The sequence below is a fragment of the Mixophyes fleayi genome, chromosome 4, assembly GCF_038048845.1.
Source record: "Mixophyes fleayi isolate aMixFle1 chromosome 4, aMixFle1.hap1, whole genome shotgun sequence".
Classification (NCBI taxonomy): Eukaryota; Metazoa; Chordata; class Amphibia; order Anura; family Limnodynastidae; genus Mixophyes; species Mixophyes fleayi.
Window position 1 is genome coordinate 260,864,546 of NC_134405.1, and position 24,000 is coordinate 260,888,545.

Here is a 24,000-nt window from a genome sequence, read left to right on the forward strand (position 1 = left end):
GCAGCTGCCACTCACTCACCCCTTTCCAGGGTCTCTGGCTGCATAACCTTAGGGCTTTTACTCCCCTCACGGCATTTACCGCACCCCCTCTACTTTACTGCCCTTACAGGCACTTTCTGCTGGGAGCACTGTCCACTTACAGTGGTCCTGTATTTATTTGTGGCTCGTGGCCCCCCACTCATTTGCCAAGGACTCAGGACCACCTCCTCCCTCCCGGGTCCCAGCTGCAAAATGAATCCCTCAATGGCGGATAGCTCCCACCTGATCACGTCTGTCTGGCGGCGCGCAGTGCCGTTGGCCACGCCCCCAATCAGTGACTCGGCGCTCGCGGAGCTGCTCTTTCATTCACTAGAAACCATTGTTTCTAGTGCTACTATATCCACTGGTGTTTTACCTGCGTTTAAGTGCGGTACCGCGTTTTGGTATGCTACTTGTTCTAATTTTTGTAGATACATTATGAAGCCTACAGTGAGCTATAAAATATTAGTAAAATGCATATCGAACGTGTTTGGTACAATAGGCGGTTTTGTCATTGTTAAAAATGATAATTAAAATCCAGTGAGTGTCTGGCCTTACTGGAAGGGACACTGTCACACTCGTCCCTACTCATTTTTGCAAGCAGAAAGTGGAGCTAGGGCTTAGTTTTGACAAGAAGATTAATTCAGCTCAGTAGAGCGAGGGGATACAGCAAGTCCCAGAATCAGCCACTGACTGCGTAGTATACAGTACACACTTATTTCAAAGTAACAATCTGCCACTTCACTGAGGACATTGATCACCTCCCATCTAAAAGGTGTGCTAATGTATGAATGAAATTGGTTCAAGGTATCAAAGCTTAAAATTAAATTAAATTATAATGGAACAAATTGCAAAGTTAAGAAAGTAATTAAACCTTTTTTTACTCCCCAATGAAACAGAATGGAAAGTTCAATTAAATGTAGATTTAAACTGTATATTAAAATGTAAAGTAATAGATTTTCCCTTTAATTCTCTTTAGAAGTAAAAAAAAAAAAAATCACACACGGTGGAATTTTAATAATTATAATTATTCATATACAAGCCCAGTACGTGGGTTTGTTAGTACACATGTGTGCGATCTCCACTTTAAACTAGTTATACTGAAGTATAAAGAAAACTGGTTGCACTGCAATTTCCAGTATTGCAGAAACACTTGTACTAGTTCCTCATTGCAATGCAAACTTATGCATAAGCTTGTCCTGGAAAAGATATCTAATATTTAAGCAGTTTTCTTTAAATACAAAAAATATAAGTAAAGATTACAAATATAAGTTATTTTATCTGGAGTCCGCATATTCAAAAAGCTCTGAAAACCAGGAAAATAAAACAATTACTGATGCTTAGTGAGAATGTCATACACACACAACCAAAACTTTACCTGGAAAAGCCTAAGTGCAAAGCATTTTGGATAACGCAATAAAAATTTAAATAAAGGCAAACATGGTACATTCGCTGCGCAAATCTGGTGTCTGGCCCGGTTTGTAGTTGATTATAATCTGTACATAGGCATGATACATATAAACATGGTTCAGTTGTAACATTGTAATATTTAATTTCTGTAGTATTTGGCAGAACAGTTAATTTTTCAACACAAGCTGTCTTTTCTTCAGGCCAAAGCCGTAATAAATTACAAGAGAAATACATATGAGCCTACATGACATCACCAATCAGATAATCAGCCATACAGGGCAAGTGTTGTACAGATCCATTTATGTGGCAGAAGAGACGACTATATGCCAAAATCAGTCTACTTAGGTCGTGGTGATAAAGGATAAATTTTGTAAATGAAAAAAATAAATAAATAAGAAAAAAGGATCCAATTACTATACTATTAGCATTCTCAAAGATAATAGATCTGAAATATAATGTATTCATTAACAACACAAACATATGTCCCAGTCTGAGTGTTCCAAGAATTTGTGCTGCTCATAATCAGTGTTTGGCTGGTTAGGAAACACACAGAAACAGAACTGTCATCAGCTGTGAAGCACTGCACTGCTCTTTGTACAAGGATACCAATATAATTACACGTGCAGAGGAAATTAGTGCGAGTGCTGACCTTTCCTTCTCTCGGCGTAATTATCTCTTTAATACATAGGGCAATAACACAAACCACAACAGCAGCTTCGGGAAAGTAGAAAGCTTGCTAAAAGCATTGGTAGCGAGGAGAAAAATATTACAGGAGAACTCCAGGTAAAATTAATGAACAATAATATTGCTGCTCATAATATACTTATGCCCATATTGCTGTTCAATGGATAACAGTCGGGAAAAGACTAACTATAAGATGTCTGCATTGAAAGGCTGTCAATGGCGCTGACTGTCTAGTCAGCTGCAAGAACAATCTTTCAAACCTGCAATTCAAAAGATACTCAATCTCGCACACCCCCGATGTACTAGGTACTAGGTAGGGAGTTAAAAAATTCTCCTTTAAGAACGAAACTTCATTGATGAAGATACATAAAATACCTTACCCAAAGTCACAAAAATATTAACAGTGGTCTAAATATTTGTCTAAAAATGATCTTGCATTGGATACGTAAGAACAAATTTGTAATATTGCCATTTTGAAATCTTCCTTTTTTTGTCTAAAAATAGTTTGTTGCTCCTCTCCATTGCTGACCACTGACAAACCACAATCTGCTATTAGAATAAGGTGTATATAATTTCAATTTATTCATAAATTTCAGACTAGTAGTTTTTGCACACGCATGTGCTAAATGGATACTCATTTCATATAAAAGTGTCTACTCATTTTTTTATTTTTTTTTAATTATCTGCATATTTTAAAATACATTTGTTTTTTATAAAACTTTTGCAAGTCACTCAACTTAGAGGGATTATGGACATTCTACTTGGGCCATGTCCCATGTTAAATTAGCCTCAACACACATAGTCATAGTCCGTGCTCTTCTCACTAGCATAATCACAAGATTGGACAGGTGACTGCCTACCACAAGATCACCATACATCTCTTATTAAATTCTCTGTATAACTATGAATATTCTGGTCATCTGACGGACTACACGGTTTACGCATTCTGCTCAGATATCAAAAATGGGGAGATGAGGCTTGAACAGCAGATAAAGATATAATACAAAATGTTGGATTATGAACTTCATTTCATACATTGGTGCGTTTGACACCAGTCATCTCACTAAGCCTTTGAAGGATCCACTGAATGTATTAACCAACAATTATCTATCCTTAGTAACCCTACAGGTGAATTATTGATTTGTGACCACAAATGCAAGAATCCAATTTTAAAAGTAGTTAATCTTCCAAGATTGATAGACCATTATTAAAAGGTATTTCTTCTAGCAAAACCCAAGCATGTAATAGGAGACAAAACAGAACGTGACCAAATGAATAATGACTCACCGTTATCGAACACTGTGCCGGCTGTAAATGAGAGTTCAGAGTCATGCTCGGCTTTACATGCATACAAGGCCTTTGCTTTTCTTGGTAAACTGCAAAACAAGAAACACAGAAATACATAATTCTACTTCACTTGGCTGCACTCAGAACAAAAGGTATAGGACAACATTTTTCTGATTAAAACAAGAAACATTGTGTAGAAAAATTGAAAGAGACAATCAGAAGTGATTCATTTTGCTCCTGTAAAATGGCTTAATATGCCATGTGATGACAGGAGGCAGGAAAATGTACACTTTCAGTATTCAGTGTTTTATTAAAAGCTTTGATTGGAACAGCTTCCCAGCTATCCAAATAGTATTTTCAACACAAGAAAGTGATATGGTGTCAGAGCACTTGAATGCGAAACGTTTACTGCATCCTCCTCGACTCTGGAGTTCAGTATTTCCCAAAACGGCAGGTGTTCCGCAGACTGAATTTTGTGATTCAGCTAGTTAGGAAAATGGGATGTTACAGTAGTTTGGGTGAAGTGATTCTTCAAGCGCTTGTGTGACAGGGATTCAGGATGTACCAATAAAAAACTTTTAAAAGCTTTTGGAGAAATGCAGATGCACATAATGTCCGTGTGACAACATCCTGGCAATTGGGTGCGTCAAGGAAACCGACCTCAATAAATACTAAATAAATAAATAAATAATAATGAAACTTTGAACATCTTAGAGAATATTTGGACAGAGAATAATACTACAGATGAAAGTAAACTCACTGTTCCAGTATATGATCTGAATACTTAGATACAGAGTAGAGAAATGATTGAAAAAACACTACAATTCTCAAAAGAATTGAGTTCAAGTTAAAATCTAATTTTCTATCTGACTCAGCATAAAAGCACAGGAATTCATTGTTTCTATAAATCACCGTTTTTTTTAGAAATTATGTAAAATAAAAGTGGGCATAGATATAAAAAGAAAAAGAGAAATCTTTCTAAAGAGTGGCTTGCTCTTAAGAAACTTCAGTCTGATTCAAATATTATTATAAAACCTGCAGACAAAGGGGGAGGAGTTGTTATTCTTAATTCAAAGGGTTATCTTAAAGAAGCATATGCACAGTTAAATGATCCAACTTTCTATTTAACCTTGGATAAAGACCCTACAAAAGAATATCAAGAGGATTTAAAAATTCTGTTAAAAAAAGCCCTAGCCGAGGGGATCATTTCCAAGGACTGTTGGCATTATTTATAGATTACACACCCTATTACACCTACTTTTTATTTTTTACCAAAGATTCACAAATCACCCACTTCACCGCCAGGGCGTCCTATTGTTTCAGGTATTGGGTCTTTGAGCACTAATCTCTCTCATTATATTGATTCTTTTTTACAGGATTTCGTTGTCTCTTTAAAATGATACATAAAAGATACGACACTTACTACAAATTATCAGAGATATAACATGGAAATCTACATACTACGTTGTCACATTTGATGTTTCAGCACTGTATACGAACATTTGACACAAAAATGGTGTGGAAGTAGTTTGTGATATATTGTCTGCTAGCACTATTGATGTGGGACAGCAAAATTTTATTATTGACTCATTTATATTTTGACTCACAATTATTTTATATTCACTTTATTATTTACAGATCACTGGAACGGCCATGGGCCCCAGGTTCGCTCCTAGTTATGCTAATATCTACATAGGCCATTTTGAACATACGTACATATGGGATGGCCATTATTACATTGTTACTTATCTTAATAATAACGATTATAATTTGTCCTCCACTTGCAGCTCACTTTCTGGATCTGACCCTCTCGGCACAGGACTCTACCATTATTACCGAAAATTACCAGAAAAAATTAGATACTAAACAATTATATTGATTTTAATAGTAATCATTATAAACCTGGGTTGGAAAATATTCCCAAAAGCCAACTAAGTAGAATCAAAAGAAATTGTTCTGCACCAGATTCATTTGAAAAACAGGCAATTAGTATGTTAAAATCTTTTCAAGAAAAAAGATACCCTCATAGAATTTTAGATGAGGTCTATGAATATGAATATGCCAAGAATCTTGACCGAAATTCTCTTTTGGAGATTAAAGAAAATAAAATAGTAAATAAGAAACTGGGTATGACTAGTAATTTGAAGTTCATTTCAAAATATAATGTAAAATCAATGGGGGTAAAATGTATCATCAAAATAAACTACCATATATTGAAACAAGATTCTATTTTGAATACAGTGATTCCATAACATCCCATTTTTCAAAAATAATAAAAATCTAAAAAATATGTTAGCGCCTAGCTTTAAACCGATAAAAGGGAATAAAGAAAAAATTCATGCTACTGTTTTTTTTTTTTAGGTAATATAAGAGGAAACTATAAGTGCGGGGAAATTATGATGTACGACCTGTCACTATATGAGGAATAGAGATAAGGAAGTGACATCTCAATCTTCACAAGAAACTTTCACTATATCAGGTTTTTATAACTGTAGTAACTCCTTCGCTATCAATGTGCTGCAGTGCTCTTGCGGTCTGCACTACATGGGAAGGGCGACTAGTAGTATACAAAGGTGATTTATGGTACACAGACAAAGCATTTATAATACAGTGGAAAATCACAGTCACAGTCTAGACACTTTAAAAGTATACATCATGCTAACACTTCTGGTTTGAGTATGGTTATTATGGAGTCCATCAAACCCACAACAAGAGGTGGGGATAGTTTTAAAACTCTCTGCGAAAGCCAGACCTTTTGGATATTTAAATTACGGACTTTGGCACCAGAAGAGTTAAATGAAACCCTAGAGTTCAATTATAGATACGTTTTTTTCAATATTCTCGATATATTGCATAGATATAACCCAGATGTGATATTTCCTTGGTCTCAATATGTTCCCTATAATATTATTATTTTTCCCATAACTGATGTTTATATTATTTATGTTGTTTAGCTTATAGGTTTATCATTTAGTCACTTTTTCTGTAGCTTTATCCGTTCCTCCCCTTTATCTATATAGATGGATCATTATAATGAGTAATTGAGTTATTTCCTTTTTTAAAGCCACATTTTAGTAGCTCATTAGTTGTTATTAGTTTAGTAGGTTGAAAATAACCGTTTATTAGTAGACCTTTAAGATTCTCATTTCTCTTCTTAATTCAAGGTGCAATATTAATTTTCATGTTTGTGACTCAATCATACACTCCATTTTGTTTTTTATTTATTATGACTTATTTTTAAGTTTTGTTGTTATTTATTAGTTTTCATTTTAATTAGTTTAGATGGGTCTACTACCTAATGTTAAAAAAAAGAGTTTCTCGGTTAAGCCATGTTTCTCTCTTGCAAAGAACTACTAATAGAATTGCCTTCCTTCCTTCTTATATACATCTTCTTTAGTAAGTTATTCTAGGAATGAGCAGTGGCACAGCACAATAAGATACAGTTGCTCTAATGAGATAAACAGGGTTCAAGCCCACGAATATGATGCTATGTATATTTATTATTTTATATATTTTTATAGATTAATGTATAAAATATTTTTTAGGGTAATTTTAGGGGAATTTAACCCTTTTGAATGCACTTAGATGTTTTTAATTAGCATGGACACCTACACAAATCACCAGTGAAATAACGATATAAATGGGCACAAACACAGTGGTAATCCATTATCTTTGAAAAAGTAAGCCTAGAGCAGACGATACGTGTCAGATGTTTTGGCTTAATATCAGTGCATGCCTGAAATTACAGACCACTTTAAAGTAATAAGCTGGACACTATACATCATTGGACAAAAATGTATTTTTCAAGCGAGCATACAAGCCCGTCTCTACCCGTATAAACGGAAGCACACCAGATTGGGGTTATTAATATTTATTCGGCTGTTGGAACTCTACAGGGGAAAGATTTTCCTTAATAGCGTGGTACGCCCCCGTCCTGCACCAGTGGGGTTACGAACATATGGGATCCATTGTGTGTATACATCACCTCATCTATTATACAGAAGAATTATAGCCGGATGTGCGATTAGCACTAATTACAAGTGGTAAGGGTTCGGGTGAGAGACTGTTTTATCTATATTGCATACTGTCATCTGCTGATTGATTCTTTCCGCTACTGATACTCTTGGTTGTCAACGCATGTCCAGGATTTTGGACTTTTTTTTACAAAGTGTTCTAGCCACACACTTTGTTTTATCTATATTGTGTAAATCTCCAGACTGAAGATTTTATTAATTAACGTTTATTATTTGTACTCATTGTCATTTCTGCATTTTTAGACATACATGCTAAAATATATAAGGATATCCTCTTTTAGAGGTAGCTTTTTTTATATTTTGTTATTATTGAAGATTCATATTTTTATTTATATTTTTGTTATATATGGAATATATTTTTAGATTATAACTTTTACATTGGTTACAATAAATATATTTTACTTCAGACGAAGCATGCCATCTTTTATTCATTATTATTTATTTATTTTGTATTTATGAAGGTCGGTTTTCATGGTGCACCCAATTTTTTATTTATTTGGTTTCTGTTTATAAGAATTGAAACCCTTGATTGGGGTTGCGACAAGGAACAATTTGGTTTACTTTAAATATACATTTTTTGGGCTTGGAGCGCTCATATGTTATCTAACATCCTGGCAATGTCACCCCTGTTGAAGGTTCACCAGGCTCCTGAATCCTAAACTATTTTGTTTACCCCCCTGTACTATAAGTCGAATATATAATAAAATTGTGACCTAATGAGACTTGGATGCATCCCCAGATTAGCGCAATATTTGTCGATAATTGGAGGTCTGGTGTAAAGATACACGGTGATGATGATGTTAGCAGCAGTGATATCTAGGCACTATTGATTGGCTGTTTGCGTATGACCCTGCCAAGTGATAGTCCTTCATTCATTAGCGTTGAAACAATATTATTTCTAGTTACATCTATTCAGCTTTCTTATTTGTTATTTCCATTTGGACTGTGGCACAAAAGAAAATTCCCATTTCGAAAGCAGAAAACATATGAGATAAGGGAGTGTTTGTATTTCATTAGATTTTATATAGAAAATGCTACTTTTGAATTTATTAATGACACTGTTAAGACACTAATCTCCCTGTGTATATGATGCTTCATTATATTATATAATATAATTTATATTGTGTACAAATAGGGTAATGCAACTTTTGTTGGGAGCAAGTATACGCATCTGTATGCCGGACATATAAATACTACAGTGTTTTGTGTTGGCCATAACATAGCACAACACTCAACATACATACATATGTAAGACCAGAATGTTTGCAACAGAAGTTTTATATGCAAGTTTGGAGTACAATGTGTCAAACTCTAAACAAAGCCCTATATGTACAAACACTTCAGCAACTTGTCAGGATTAAAGCTGCATTACCACCTAACCGCTAAATTATATTCATCTGTTCCTTCACCTCCTTGGAGCCAAGGGGGCTGTTCTGTGCAGCCATTTAGCCGGTTTTCATAGGGTCGAAATCCACAGAGATTGAGGTTTCTGACTGGTTCTTCTTACACTCCCTCCCCAGCCATTTTAAAGTGGTGAGACTAAATGGTTTGTCATTTCTTTATTATAGGAAACTGCTGGGGCGTAGAAGGAGAGTTAACTTTAACAATTAGGTAGTAATGAAACTTTTAAAAGATAGACTTATGACTGCTTACCATGGAGAAAATCCTCAGCAATTCACAGAAAACTACAGGTGTATACATTTTAAAAACACATAAGGGCCCTTTAAATAGCTAACAGCTGCCTAAATAATCATGGTACATACAATGTGACACACAGTATCTGTCATTAACATAAACCTTTCTATATACTACAAAACATCTTTCCATATTCCCTCTCTCTCCTTTGCTGCCATACTATCACACGTGACGCACATACCACCTCATATGCACACACTGTCCAATGGAAGAGTTTGCCTGTGCAACATACAGTGACAAATGGAAAACAGTAAGTGGGCGGGTCATGAGCTAATAATTTATTGGTGGGGGCTATTTAATATAACAGTGGCTTAATAAAGAGCCCTATTTTTTTTTTAAGTGAAGTGCTAGATGTAAATCTCTAAAGTTAATTTAAGAATTTATTGGGTATTCAAAATGTGCAGTAAATGTATGTTTCTGGTACCACAAGTGGACATTCAGCTGTATAGGATAACACACAGGTTTGATGTACACATTTATTTAACAATTACTTTTTCTCTATACAGTGCACACAAAATAATTACTTTATCACCGAGGCACATGATACGCATGCCAAGTATTCCCTTTTACAATGCAATAAGTAAATACTTTTTCAACATACCGCATGCCATGCATTTTGCACACAGACTTTTTTGGTGTACAGCCCAATTAACTGCTACTTGCGATAGAGTACTTGAATATATTTACAGAGTCACATTGTTGGGGATAGGGGTGGGGAATCCAAATGGCAAGTCTGCTACTGTAGGAGTAAAAAAATACAGCACTACATACCAAAGAATTCCATGGTATTGAACTAAACAGATATAAAGTTGTTTATTTAGTAGATTAAATAAAAGTTATGGTTTAGTCATCACTTATTAAGTGCTCTTTAATGTCTCTATTACACACAGTGGTTCTGGATCGAGCGACACAATGAAAAATGAATGTGAAATGAATCACAAATACATTTAGAGATAGTGAGAGAAGCTTTGGGGTGGGATATGGTCAGGGAGCATAATAATAATTCAGTTAAAAATAACATATTATTAAGTATTTCTTATTAAAGCTCTGTATAGTCTTTTTAAATGTATCCAGAATAAATTTGACGGCTTTGTAAGTCATGTTTCTGGTGTGCTGAAATTATGGAAAAACAGCAACAAAAAACACTTTGAGAGACCCTGGTTACTTTTCCTCATCTGCCCCTTGTAGAGTGCAAATAAGGTAACACAGCTGGTCATGTCTAAAATAGAGGCCCACTACCCGCCATGCAGATAAATTATCTTGACATGCCAGGTACATCATATGGAGTACAAAAGATTAATTGTGTTTTCAGTGTCTAGCTGGACTTGGAGCCTGAAAGTTAAAGCCCATCTACCATATATTCAAATATACATTCAGAGTTATTATGCACAGCTGAAAACTACCACCCACAATAAATATAAACACTAGGCGCCCACGATTTATGAGAATTGCTGTTTATATACTGGGTAACCATATACTTAGCAAAAATATTTTTCACTGCACACTTATTATCTTTTACTTTTCTAAAGATTTTATTTATACTGTTTTTCAATATACACAGTGTCACCGGTGAAAAATATTTGCACTAGGTTTTTGCAAAAAGTTACTCTAGTAAAGTAACAAAACAAAGAGCTGTATGTCTAAAAATAGAAAAAGGGTCACTGTCAAAAAAAGCTACAAAAAAGTTACTTGTAAGTAAAAAAAAAAAGAGGCTTAAAACCATATAGTTCCTCTTAACGCATTCAGTGCTAAGGATTCATCCTTTTCACTTTTGAAGTATATGTGCATGGATGGACAAGTCCCACTCTTCCTTCACCCTGAAGGAATAAAAGCAGGTAAGAGGATTTTTGTACTTACATTAAATCCTTTTCTCTGATTCCATCTGGGGGACACTACTACCATGGGGGTTGTATGAGGGCACATGGAGTTGGCACTTAGATAGTTAAACTATTAATGTAACTGTTGACAGAAGCTCCTCCCCACTGCAACTCCTGCAGCGCCTCAGTGTAAATGAAAAGCTTCAAGAAAGGGAAACAGAATAGCATGCAACCAAGAAAAGCAACAGAAGAGGGTGGGAACAAAGTCCCCCAGATGGAATCAGAGAAAAGGATTTAACGCAAGTACAAAAATCCTCTTTTCATCCAAACTGGGAAACACTGCTACCATGGGGACGTTCTAAAGTAGCCCCTTGAGGGAGGGAAAGCTCTGTCAATCCGGCCATAACTTGCGTCAGGAGAGACAAAAACATGAAAAACCGGTAAAACCAGGGAAAGTGCGGCCAGAGAACCTGGTTGGTGGCAGGCAAAGCTGATCTATGAATGCACCGTTGTGTGTAGCTCAAGATGTCCTCCACAAAACAGATGGAATGCTCAGTGACACGATCAAGTACAGGCCAAACAGAACTAATATAAGCCTGCCTACGGGGAACATTATCCACCTAGCAGTAGTTTGTTTTATAGCCAGCCAGCCCCTCTTGTGAGTATCATACAAGAAAAGGGAATCTGACCTCCGCACAGTGGACGTCATGTCCACAAACATTTTTAGAGCATGGACCACATCCAATGAAGTTAAGGATCCCTTATCTGAAGAGGCAGTCACCTCCTGGAAGACTGGGAACACAATCTCATAATTAAGATAAAAACCAGACCACTTTTGCTTCTAGGGAAGGTATCTTGCACAATATAGCCCTGTCAGTATGGAATACCAGATAAGCTGAACAACAAGAGAGAGACCAAAGATCTGAAATTCTCATTGCAGAAGGGATGGCTAGGAGAAAAATAACCTTTCAAATTAGGAATTGGGTTCAGTCAACTCCAACGGTTCAAAGGGGAATGATTCATCATCATCATCACCATTTATTTATATAGCGCCACTGATTCCGCAGCGCTGTACAGAGAACTCATTCACATCAGTCCCTGCCCCATTGGAGCTTACAGTCTAAATTCCATAACATACACACAAACACAGACAGACTGACAGAGACTAGGGTCAATTTTGATAGCAGCCAATTAACCTACTAGTATCTTTTTTTGGAGTGTGGGAGAAAACCGGAGCACCCGGAGGAAACCCATGCAAACACAGGGAGAACATACAAACTCCACACAGATAAGGCCATGGTCGGGAATTGAACATATGACCCCAGCGCTGGGAGGCAGAAGTGCTAACCACTAGGCCACCGTGCTGCCTAGATCCCTAAGTACCAAATTCAAGTACCAATGTGCCTTAGGTGATACATAAGGAGGCTGGATGTGTAGAAACCCTTGGAGGAAAGTCTGCACCTTTAGTATAACTGCTAGCCTTTTCTCAAAATATATATCGAAAGGGCTTATATTTGCACCTTCAGGGAACTAAGGCAAAAGTCCGCCTCCAAACCATCCTGCGAAAAAGCTAACAACCTGGAGAGTCGAAAGGCTGCCATATGACAAGTCTTGCGTTCGCACCAATGGACGTAGGTCCACCACACTATGATAATTTAGGGCACAGATTGATTTATTTGCCTTCAACATGGCATTAACAACCTTGGGGGTCAGGGTGCTGAAATGGCCCATGAAGTAGTAGATTATCTCGATGTAGTAGTCGCCACCCTTTACCGATCGTCATGCACAGTATGTCTGCATAACAGGCTCGACATGGTCAATCAGAAGCAATCAGGATCTCTGGAATTCCGCAGTGTCTGATGTCATGTCATGTTCATGACATGCACCGTGTATGCCAAGGGGTATCTGCTCCTGGAGTAGAACCTGGGCACCTAGCGGTTTCAGCAAGACGCCATGAGGGCCACATCCGAAGGTTCCCACTTCTGGACCAACCATCAAAACACCTCAGTGAGTAGAGACCACTACCCTAGCAACACGGTGTGTCTGCTTAAGTAGTCGACCTCCCAATTCTCTACATCCAGGATGAATTTGCCGGAACATACATTTCCACGCAGTACAATAACTGGGGAGTCTCCTTCATCCGGCTCCAACACTCCTGTGACTATTATCCAGGACCACGGAACAAAGGACCTGCCCAATGTCAAGTGACCCGCCACAAAAGAAGGGAAAGGCGCATTCTGGGAGACAACTGGTGCGTCTGAGAGGCCAGCTGAAACTGTGATCTAGTAGAACAAGAGGTCCCAAAGAACAATGCTAGAGTGGAACCATATGGAAATGTTTAAAATGTGAAATGAAATGTTTGAAATGTTTCAAACCATCTTACCAATTAGTTTCAAACATAGTAGGATGTAGACCTGAAGAAAATGCACCTTGTTGATTGGTAGAAACACCTTCTACAGTCTGGTGTCCAGTATAAGGCCAATGAAAAACATCCTCTGACAAGGGACCAATTGGGAATTGTGTAAATTTTGGTTCCAACACCTGTTTGAACAGCGAAAGATGGAGCCAGAGGGTCTGATCCGAGTTCGCCTTAGCCTAGCAAATCATCTAAGTATGGGATGATGCAGATTCCCAGGGTACACAACCGTGCTGCCATAACCGCCATGATATTTGTAAAGACTGTGTAAAGATTAATGGTCTCTACAAAGCACTTAAGGAATTGAAAGTGGGAGTCCCCCCACTGCAATCTGCGATGGGATGAAAGGAGCCATCTGGCTTGTGAATGAGGTAGAGGTTTATATAGAAACTTCTACCCCTTTGTCCATCCAGGACCAGGCAGATAACTCCCGCAGTAAGCAGCGAAGTCATCAACTATCACATAGCCAATCCTTATTTTGTCTTACAGTGTGGTGGAAAAGGAACGGTGAGATGGCCGACTTTGGAGGCCTATCATGTAGCTACATTGCATGATTTGCGTAAGCCACCAATCCTGAGCGGAAGCCGCCCATTGGTTCAGGAACAACAAGAGGCATCCACCCACAACGGTGAAGAGGAATCCCATCAGGTTGCAGGCTTTTCAGGTTTTTAGGCCCTGGACACCTGTTGGAATAGGACAGCCTACCCCTCTGTGACTGGTCCCTGGACGTGATAGGTTTATCACTGTAAGACTGCCCATGGTTTAAAGAGCCACCCTGAGAAAGCAGACTAAAGGAATCAAAACATGGCCCACGTAACATCTGGACATCAATAGAGAGGAAGAAACTTTTTCCTCCTGTAGCCTGTCTTATGATGTCGTATTGCTCTGCACCTAAAAGAACAGAGCTCGCATAAGAAATAGATTCCAAGGACTTCTTGGATTTGTTATCTGCAGAACACAACCCCAAAATTCTTCGATCTGTAACTACTGATGCGAAGATGGAAGTAGACACTGAGGTTTCATTCCAAGCTGCCTCATATAGATATACTGAGGCTTCTTTAAGATGTTATTGCAGAGGAAGCAAATCAGAATCCTGTAGACCATCAGAAAGCTGATCTGCCCATGTCTCTATCTCTCTAGCCACTAAATTGGAAGAAAGCATGGTCTTCAAAGAACTTTCTATTTTATGGTAAGTGCTATTTTTATAAGTAGTCAAGCCAGGTACAGAAAGAATGGTAAGGCATGCCTAGTGCGTTACAAGTGTATCCACCTTATGGTACCTGTTCCCATTGGGCCATCTTATCCAGCTGAAATGAAAAGAGGCTGGGAAACCAACGCGGTACAATCAATTTTCTGTCTGGCTGTTTCCATGCTGACTCAATGAGATTTGTAAGCTCTTCAGAAGGAGGGAAGCAGACTACACACCTCTTCTGCCTCTATCCCACTGGGCCTCTGAATCAGAGACCACTAAGAGAGGATGCGCAGACCTATGCCTTTTATGGTAAGTCTGAATTCTCATGGACTCAAGAAATGTATTTAATTTTCAAGGTTCTGTACTAATGAAGCAGACCAAGAAACCTGGATTTGGCCCTGGGAATAAAGAGGAGCTGGGAAGACAGAAGAACCTTCCCCTGCAACCTTTGAAGATGTTGTAAGGGCAGCAGTCTTAGAAGGCTGCACTGATACATTTTCAACTAGAGTGATAATCGCATCCACTGCGGTCATCTCAGAAGGATGGGCGAGCAACTGAAATAGCGCCGCCACCGACTGTCCAAATGCAGTCACCTACGCTAAATCCCCCATCTGAGGTGTGCCCTTGTGCGCGCACGCCCTAAACATCTGCATCACAGTCCAAACAAACTGACCTACTGTCCACTGGATAGTTTGGTTACATTTTGCAGAGGTAAAATATTCCACTTTGTTTGTTTTACCTTTGACATACATGTTTCGCAATATTTATGATACACCAGAAATAGGTAACCTGCAACTCTATCAATAGTCGCAGTTATGCTACATTTATCTTTTTAACTGTTTTATATATATATATATATATATATATATATATATATATATATATATATGTAAATGCATGTACATAGTATATATATATATATATATATATATATATATATATATATATATATATATATATATATATATATCTCTAATATATAAAAGAGAAAATTTTCCTTCTGTCCTTCTGTCTGTCTTTCTATACAAATCCACATTTTTCAAGCGAAGATCATGAAATTTTGCATAAGAGTGTATTAAAACATGACGGAGGCAACTAAAAAAATTTAAAATTGAAATTCATTACGGGGTGGGGGTGGCGAGGGGGGTAACACCTAAAAATCATCGAAAACGACAATAACTCTGGAATGTCTGGAACAATTTACACCAATCCTGGTACACATATGACTTACAGTCTGACAACAAATATTGTGGGGGCAAGACACCCCTAGCACTCCTAAGGGTGGGGGTGGCGAGGGGGGTAACAACTAAACATCATCTAAAACGACCATAACTCTGGAATGTCTGGAACAATTTACACCAAACCTGGTACACATATGACTTACAGTCTGACAACAAATATTGTGGGGGCAACACACCCCTAGCACTCCTAAGGGTGGGGGTGGCGAGGGGGGTAACACCTAAAAATCATCGAAAACGACCATAACTCTGGAATGTCTGGAACAATGTCTTGGAAGAAGTTCCAAAAAAAAGGGGAAATATATTTTTTCTGGATGCACCCGGAGAAACAGGTAAGACGTTTCTCATCAAGTTGTTACTTGCTAAAATTTGAGTACATTCCAAGATAGCTATTGCTGTGGCCTCTTCTGGAATTGCTGCAACTTTGCTCCCTGGTGGAAGAACAGCACATTCAGCTTTCAAGCTACCGCTTAATCTGGCCCGAAGTGAAACTCCCGTCTGCAGTATCACTAAACGAACAGAAAAAACTCAGATTCTGCAGCAATGTCAGGTCATTGTATGGGATGAATGCACCATGTCACACAAAAATGCTTTACAGGTCCTCAATCAAACACTTCAATTTTTAAGAGGCAATGATTTACTAATGGGTGGAGTCACTGTTGTATTGGCTGGAGATTTTCAACAAACATTGCCGGTCATACCAAAAGGAAAAATGGCGGATGAAATTAATGCATGCCTTAAATCATCACATCTTTGCAGGCATGTTCGCACTTTGCGACTAACCACAAATATGAGAGTTTCTCTACATGGCAACACAATGGACGGTCAGTTTGCTGATCATTTCTTAAATATTGGGAATGGTTTAATGCCGCTTCATCCAGTAACTGGTCTCTTCAAACTCAGAGAAACACTTTGTAACACAGTTGTGTCTTAAAATTCTTTAAATCCCGGGCAACGCCGGGTATTCTGCTAGTATATATATATATATATATATATATATATATATATATATATATATATATATATATATATATATATATATATACACATACATATCTCCTAACTCTACAGGGATAAACCCAGAGTTGTCCACCTCAACACAATTTGTGTTAATATTAGAGATGCTCACTGACCCTCGTGAACTGGTTTTGGTTCTGGATTAGCTTCTTGTTTTGGTAAAACCACCCTTGTGTGTTTTGGTTTTGTTTTATTGAGAAAAACATCCTAAAATATGGTAAAAATCACATAATGTTGCTCTTTTTTTTTCCTACATTATTATTAACCTCAATAACACTAATTTCAAGTAATTTTCAGTCAATTTAGAACACCTCACAGGTCACAATATTGTCTTCATACACTTTCGCACAAATAATGCAAAGACCTGGCTGGATGCTAAGCGATAGAGCAATGACACAAAACACACGGTAGTTCCTACCACATCTAGGACACATTGGCACACAGCAGTGGCAGAAAAGAAAAATGGGCTCGTCAACACGCGGCTGTCACTGCCTCTAACTTAAAACATCTTCCAGTGTAACTGAAATTAACGGAATGGTGCTCCCTTTAGTCCTATGGGTGTAAGTGCTGCTTACAGCACTTACCCTGTCCTAACGAAAAATAAACAATAAAACTAATAAATAAAAGAAAAGAAAATCTAACTGACAATAAGTACTGCAGCTCAGTACTGAAAACAGCTAAACTCCTTGGGCACTTAAATTAACACTGAGGAGCTATCAGGCTTGCAGACGTGCGGAGCTTTTGTCAACAGTTACATTAACAGTTTAACTATTTAAGAGCCAACATCATGCGCCCTCATACAACCCCCATGGTAGCAGTGTCCCCCAGATTGGATGAAAGAGAAAAATAGGTAAAAAAGCAGCAAAATGATGATGTTATTGAGCCGGCGCGTTATAAAGTCATCAAGCTCCGCCACCTTCCCTGCCATTGCACTACAGAAAAATATGCAGGTGATGGGAGGAGTGCCCTTAATGTGCCCTATACTTCCCATTCTGGAACCCACAGACACAGGGGTATCCTCACTTGAAAAATGGAGTCCTCTTTTTCAATTGATGCGGTAATCTCATACTCAATACAGAAATTATCAAGACCGAAGATGGGGGAGGATCTCCCCTCATCATGGCTTTAATAAACTCAGAGGCACACTATTTGAAAGAGGTGAGAACTCTTTTTAAAATTGTGTGATCCTTTAGAAGTTATTGCTTGTTGATCACCACATTACTGAAAACATTAAGAAAAACACTAAAGGAACCCAGGATGGGGGTGGGGTTTTGTAATGTCCAAATCTCCCCCATTCTGGATCCAAGAAACTATTGGGCCTCTTATTTGAAAAATGATAGTCTCACCAGACAATAACACCCTACACTACAGAAATGCTAAAGTCCAGAGATGGGGGAAAGGGGTTTATAGTGTCTCCCCAATCGTGATTTCAATAGACTCAAGGAAACCATCATTTGATGCGATAGTTTGTCTAGTTTTAAAAATGGGCTATCCATATTATTCAGACACATTTTATGCATTTCATTAAAGATCTAGCACAAAATAAATAAATGCATTATCATTTTCAAGTGCAGTGAAAACCTGTGTAGAGTCCTGCTTTTTGCTGTTTTGCTGAGGCAGACTGATGCAAAAACAAGAACCACTTTCTTGCAAGTTTGATAAAAAAAAAAAAAAAAAAAAAGTTTTGCCCATTTTGTGTAGATTTTCATGGGAACACTTGCTGCAACTACTGCAAATTAAATTGTCAAGTTAAGAGCTCAGCAAATTCAAAACAAACTGTACATATTCCGTTATTGCTGATAGGTCAATTACATCATGATGAAACCTAACAAGGACTGGAGCCACGGATAGACTGATTACTAATTAAGTTAAAAAAAAATATTTCAACCACTAGTGAAACACCACAGAGCATGAACTACAGCCATGGGATTTTTAACCCGGAAACCTTTTATCAAAAAAAAAATATAATAATAATAATAATAATAATATTAAAGAGTAGGTCCATTCTGGAACTCAACCTGCAATCGGGTTGCCATAGTATTCCTCCCTTTGACATTTTCATATTTATTTTCTTACATCATGGAATTAAAATGAAAAAGATCTGGGGCTAAATGCATCAGGTTTTGATTTCTGCAAGTCACCGGAAATTGGTGACTTTGCAGGGGGAATTTAAAGAGGCTATGGCTTGTAAAGGCAAGTTTGTCTTTATAAGCCATCGCCGCTTTAAATTTATCCTGCAAAGTCGACAATTTCCGGTGACTTGCAGAAATCGGAACATTTACCCCCTGGAGTACTTTCCACTGATCACACAAAATACTCTATAATGTGAAAAAGAAAAACAAAACAGTTTTTTTCATTACAAATAAAAAACAGACAATAATTGATTATACAAGTATCATCCTCTCCTGATTGTATACTTGGTAGACGCACCTTTAGATGTACTTACAGCTGTTAGTCTATATGGGTAAAGCTTTGCACTTTGGATACTGCAATTGTCACCACTTCTTCTTTGCAAAGCACTAGGTTGGATAAGGACTGTAGGTAAAAAGCATTCCTGAAATCATTCCACAAAAGATTCTCAAAGGAATTGAGGTTTGGGGTTTGAATGGGCCATCCATTGCATGCGGGCGGCGGTTGGGGGGGGCTGCGCGTTGGATCGGCTCTGTGTCTTTCCTCCCACGCGTTTGTCTGTCCGCAATTGTAGAGCATCTGGAGGCTTGTGGAGGCGGTGGGGTATTGTTGTGGGGGTGCGGGGGAGTGTCGTCGTCGCTCCAGAGACGGGGCCGTGCCGTCTGTCCCTGGCTTGTCTGCATCGGCTGGCCTGCTGTGTGCCGACCCGGCTTGTCGGTTGGCCCTTCTCCTACTGGGTCCCTGGTTTGTCTGCATCGGCTGGTCTGCTGTGTGCCGACCCGGCTTGTCGATGGGCTCTTCTCCTGCCGGTTCCCTGGCTTGTCTGCGCCGGCTGGTCTGCTGTGTGCCGGCCCGGCTTGTCGGTTGGCCCTTCTCCTGCTGGGTCCCTGGCTTGTCTGCGTCGGCTGGTCTGCTGTGTGCCGGCCCGGCTTTTCGGTTGGCCCTTCTCCTGCTGAGTCCCTGGCTTATCTGCATCGGCTGATCTACTGTGTACCGGCCCGGCTTTTCGGTTGGCCCTTCTCCTGCTGAGTCCCTGGCTTGTCTGTGTCGGCTGGTCTGCTGTGTCCCGGCCCGGCTTGTCAATTGGCCCTTCTCCTGCTGAATCCCTGGCTTGTCTGCACCGGCTGGTCTGCTGTGTACCGGCCCGGCTTGTCAATTGGCCCTTCTCCTGCTGGGTCTCTGGCTTGTCTGTATCGGCTGGTCTGCTGTGTGCCGGCCCGGCTTGTCAATTGACCCTTCTCCTGCTGATTCCCTGGCTTATCTGCGCCGGCTGATCTACTGTGTACCGACCCGGCTTGTCGGTTGGCCCTTCTCCTGCTGGGTCCCTGGCTTGTCTGCATCGGCTGGTCTGCTGTGTGCCAACCCGGCTTGTCAGTTGGCCCTTCTTCTGCTGAGTCCCTGGCTTGTCTGCACCGGCTGGTCTGCTGTGTGCCGGCCCGGCTTGTCGGTTGGCCCTTCTCCTGCTGAGTCCCTGGCTTGTCTGCATCGGCTGATCTGCTGTGTGCCGACCCGGCTTGTCAATTGGCCCTTCTCCTGCTGAGTCCCTGGCTTGTCTGCACCGGCTGGTCTGCTGTGTGCCGACCCAGCTTGTCGGTTGGCCCTTCTCCTGCTGATTCCCTGGCTTGTCTGCAGCGGCTGGTCTGCTGTGTGCCGGCCCGGCTTGTCGGTTGGCCCTTCTCCTGCTGAGTCCCTGGCTTAACTGCATCAACTGCATATGAAACATTATTTTATATGCCATTATTTTGTTTTTCCTGATTGTACATTTACAAGTTTCTACTTTTTACCTGTTATTATTCTTGCCTATTTCCATTGTCCTTATTACCTCTCCTTCTATTATTCTTTGCCTTCCACGCCCTAATTGGTTATTGTCCTCCATCTTGCTATTGTCTCCCTGCTTATTCTTACCTGTTATCCGCTGTCCTTATTATCTTACTGTTCTGCTATCATTCTTACCTGTCTTCATTGTCCTTATTATCTCACTGTACTGTTGTTCCATGCCCTCCACGCCCTAATTCGTTATTATCTTCCACCTTTTCATTGTCTTCCTGCCTTTGTTCTTACCTGTTTTTCACTGTCCCCACTATCTCACTGTTCTGTTACTCTCTCTCCCTACTATGCCTCCCCGCTCTCACTCCATACCCATACTCTCCCCCCGCCCTACCTCTCCCGTTCCTCCCCGCCATCCCCCGCGCGCTGCTCAGCTTGCTAACCTCATCCCCATTTCCCCCCTCTCCTCTCCCCCTTTCTTCTGTGCCCTCTGGAATGCCAGATCCGTCCGCAACAAGCTGACTGCTATCCACGACCTCTTTCTATCCAACTCCTTTAACCTTCTTGCCGTTACTGAAACCTGGCTCTCCGATTCTGATACTACTTCCCCCGCTGCCCTCTCCTATGGAGGCCTCTCCTTCACCCACTCCGCCAGGCCTGGTGCCCGCCCTGGCGGTGGAGTTGGCCTCCTCCTCTCCTCCACCTGTACTTTTCGTGTCATTCCCCCTGAACCCTCCCTCTCCTTCTCCTCTTTTGAAGCTCACTCCATCCGCCTCTTCTACCCCATCCATCTCCGCGTCACTGTCATCTACCGCCCTCCTGGCCCCACCTCCCTCTTCCTTGACAACTTTGCTAGCTGGCTTCCTCACTACCTCTCCTCCGATCTCCCCTCGATCATTCTCGGTGACTTTAATATCCCCATCGACAACCCCACCTACCCTGCTTCCAGCAAACTGCTCACCCTCTCTTCCTCCCTTGGTCTCACCCAATGGACCTCCTCCTCTACCCACTGCCTTGGTCACTCCCTTGATCTTGTCTTCTCCTACCTATGTAATCTCTCCGACTTCTCCATCTCTCCCTTTCCTCTATCCGACCACCATCTCCTCTCCTTCTCTCTCTCCTCTTCTCCTGCTCCCCCCCCCCTGCCCAAACCTACTCTGTCCATACGCAACCTCGATGCTCTTGACCCTGCCTCTCTGTCCTCCTCTCTCGATACCCTCCTTTCTCCCCTTTCCTCCCAGGCCTGCCCCAACCAGGCGGTCTCCCTCTACAATCACACCCTCACCTCCGCTCTGGACGCGGTCGCCCCTGCCCACTCCGTCCACCCCCGCTGCTCCAAACCCCAACCCTGGCACTCCAAATTTACCCGCTTCCTCCAAAAATGCTCCCGTTCCGCCGAACGTCACTGGAGAAAATCCCGCTCCCTGGCTGACTTCCTCCACTTTAAATTCATTCTTTCATCCTACAGCTCTGCCCTCTCACTCGCTAAACAATCTTTCTTTAAATCCCTCATCTCTTCCCAGTCCTCTAACCCCCGCCGCCTCTTTGCCACCTTCAGCACTCTCTTGGCCCCCTCCCCTCCCCCCACCCCCTCCTCCCTGACTGCCTCTGATTTCGCCTCCTTCTTCTCCTCTAAAATCGAGGCCATCCGACTTGAAATCTCCTCCTCCACTCTCTCTTCCACCCCTCCCACTCTTCTGTCCTCCCCCCAACCACCTTCCCCTCCACTCCTTCCGTCCCACCACCGGCGAGGAAGTCCACTCTCTCATTTTATCCTCCCCCCCCACTACCTGCCCCCTGGATCCCATCCCCTCCCACCTTCTTCGCTCCCTTTCCCCCACCACCTGCTCCCACCTCGCTCACCTCTTTAATCTCTCCCTCTCCATTGGCATCTTCCCCTCCTCCTTCAAACATGCTCTCGTATCCCCCATTCTTAAGAAACCTAATCTCGACTCCACTTCTCTCTCGAACTATCGCCCCATATCTCTTCTCCCTTTTGCCTCCAAAATTCTTGAGAGGCTCGTCTGCAGCCGTCTCACCTCCTACCTTTCTGAATACTCCCTCCTTGATCCTCTCCAGTCTGGTTTCCGCCCCCTCCACTCCACTGAAACTGCCCTGGCTAAAGTCACCAATGACCTCCTCTCTGCAAAAGCCAGGGGCCACTTCTCCCTTCTCATCCTCCTTGACCTCTCTGCAGCCTTTGACACCGTTGACCACCCCCTCCTCCTTCACACCCTCCAGTCTTTCGGCCTCTCCGGCCCAGTCCTGTCCTGGTTCACCTCTTACCTTACTCACCGTTCCTTCTCTGTCACCACCTCTGGGTCTCTCTCCCCCCCATCCACCCTTCCAGTTGGGGTCCCTCAGGGCTCTGTTCTGGGACCCTTACTCTTCTCTCTATACACCTCCTCCCTGGGTGAACTCATCAGCTCCTTCGGCTTCAGCTACCACCTTTACGCTGACGACACTCAACTATACCTCTCCTCTCCTGATCTCTCTCCCTCCCTCCTCTCTAGGGTGTCCGCCTGCCTCTCTGCCATCTCCTCCTGGATGTCCTCTCGATTCCTCAAACTTAACCTTGCCAAAACTGAGCTCATAGTTTTTCCTCCCTCTCATACCCCATCCCCTTCTGACCTCTCCATCACTGTCGACAACACCTCTATCTCACCTGTCCCCCAACTTCGCTGCCTTGGTGTCATCCTCGACTCCTCTCTCTCCTTTGGCCCCCACATCCTCTCTCTTGCTAAATCCTGCCGCTTCCAGCTGCGCAACATCGCTCGCATCCGGCCCTTCCTCTCCCAAGATGCCACCAAATGCCTTATCCACTCTCTGATCATCTCCCGCCTGGACTACTGCAACCTCCTCCTCACTGGCCTCCCCCACTCATCTCGATCCCCTTCGATCCGTCCTTAACGCTGCAGCTAGGCTTATTTTCCTCTCTCGCCGCTCCTCTTTTGTCTCCCCCCTCTACCTAGCCCTTCACTGGCTCCCATTCCCCTTCAGAATCCTCTTTAAGCTCCTCACACTCACCTACAAGGCCCTCGCCAACTCCACTGCGCCCTACATCTCCACCCTCCTCTCTATTCATGCTCCATCCCGCCCTCTCCGTTCTGCCTCTGACCGTCGCCTCTCTTCCCCCCTTATAACCTCCTCCCACGCGCGTATCCAAGACTTCGCCCGCGCTGCCCCCCTCCACTGGAACAAGCTCCCTCCCTCCATCAGAACTTCCCCTAATCTGTCCAGCTTCAAACGGGCCCTAAAAACCCACCTTTTTCTTAAAGCCTTTCTGTCTCCCACT

At 41.3% G+C, this 24,000-nt stretch overlaps 1 protein-coding gene across 6 annotated transcripts in view; it reads right to left on the reverse strand.

The window, feature by feature from the left end:
* ARHGAP26 (Rho GTPase activating protein 26) overlaps positions 1 to 24,000 on the reverse strand; it is a 453,586-nt gene that overhangs the window by 10,796 nt on the left and 418,790 nt on the right. For all 6 annotated transcript variants that reach the window (XM_075209689.1, XM_075209691.1, XM_075209688.1 and 3 more), the window contains one exon: positions 3,400 to 3,488. In XM_075209689.1, coding sequence (XP_075065790.1) covers positions 3,400 to 3,488 — 89 coding nt within the window. The remainder of the gene's footprint in view (positions 1 to 3,399; positions 3,489 to 24,000) is intronic.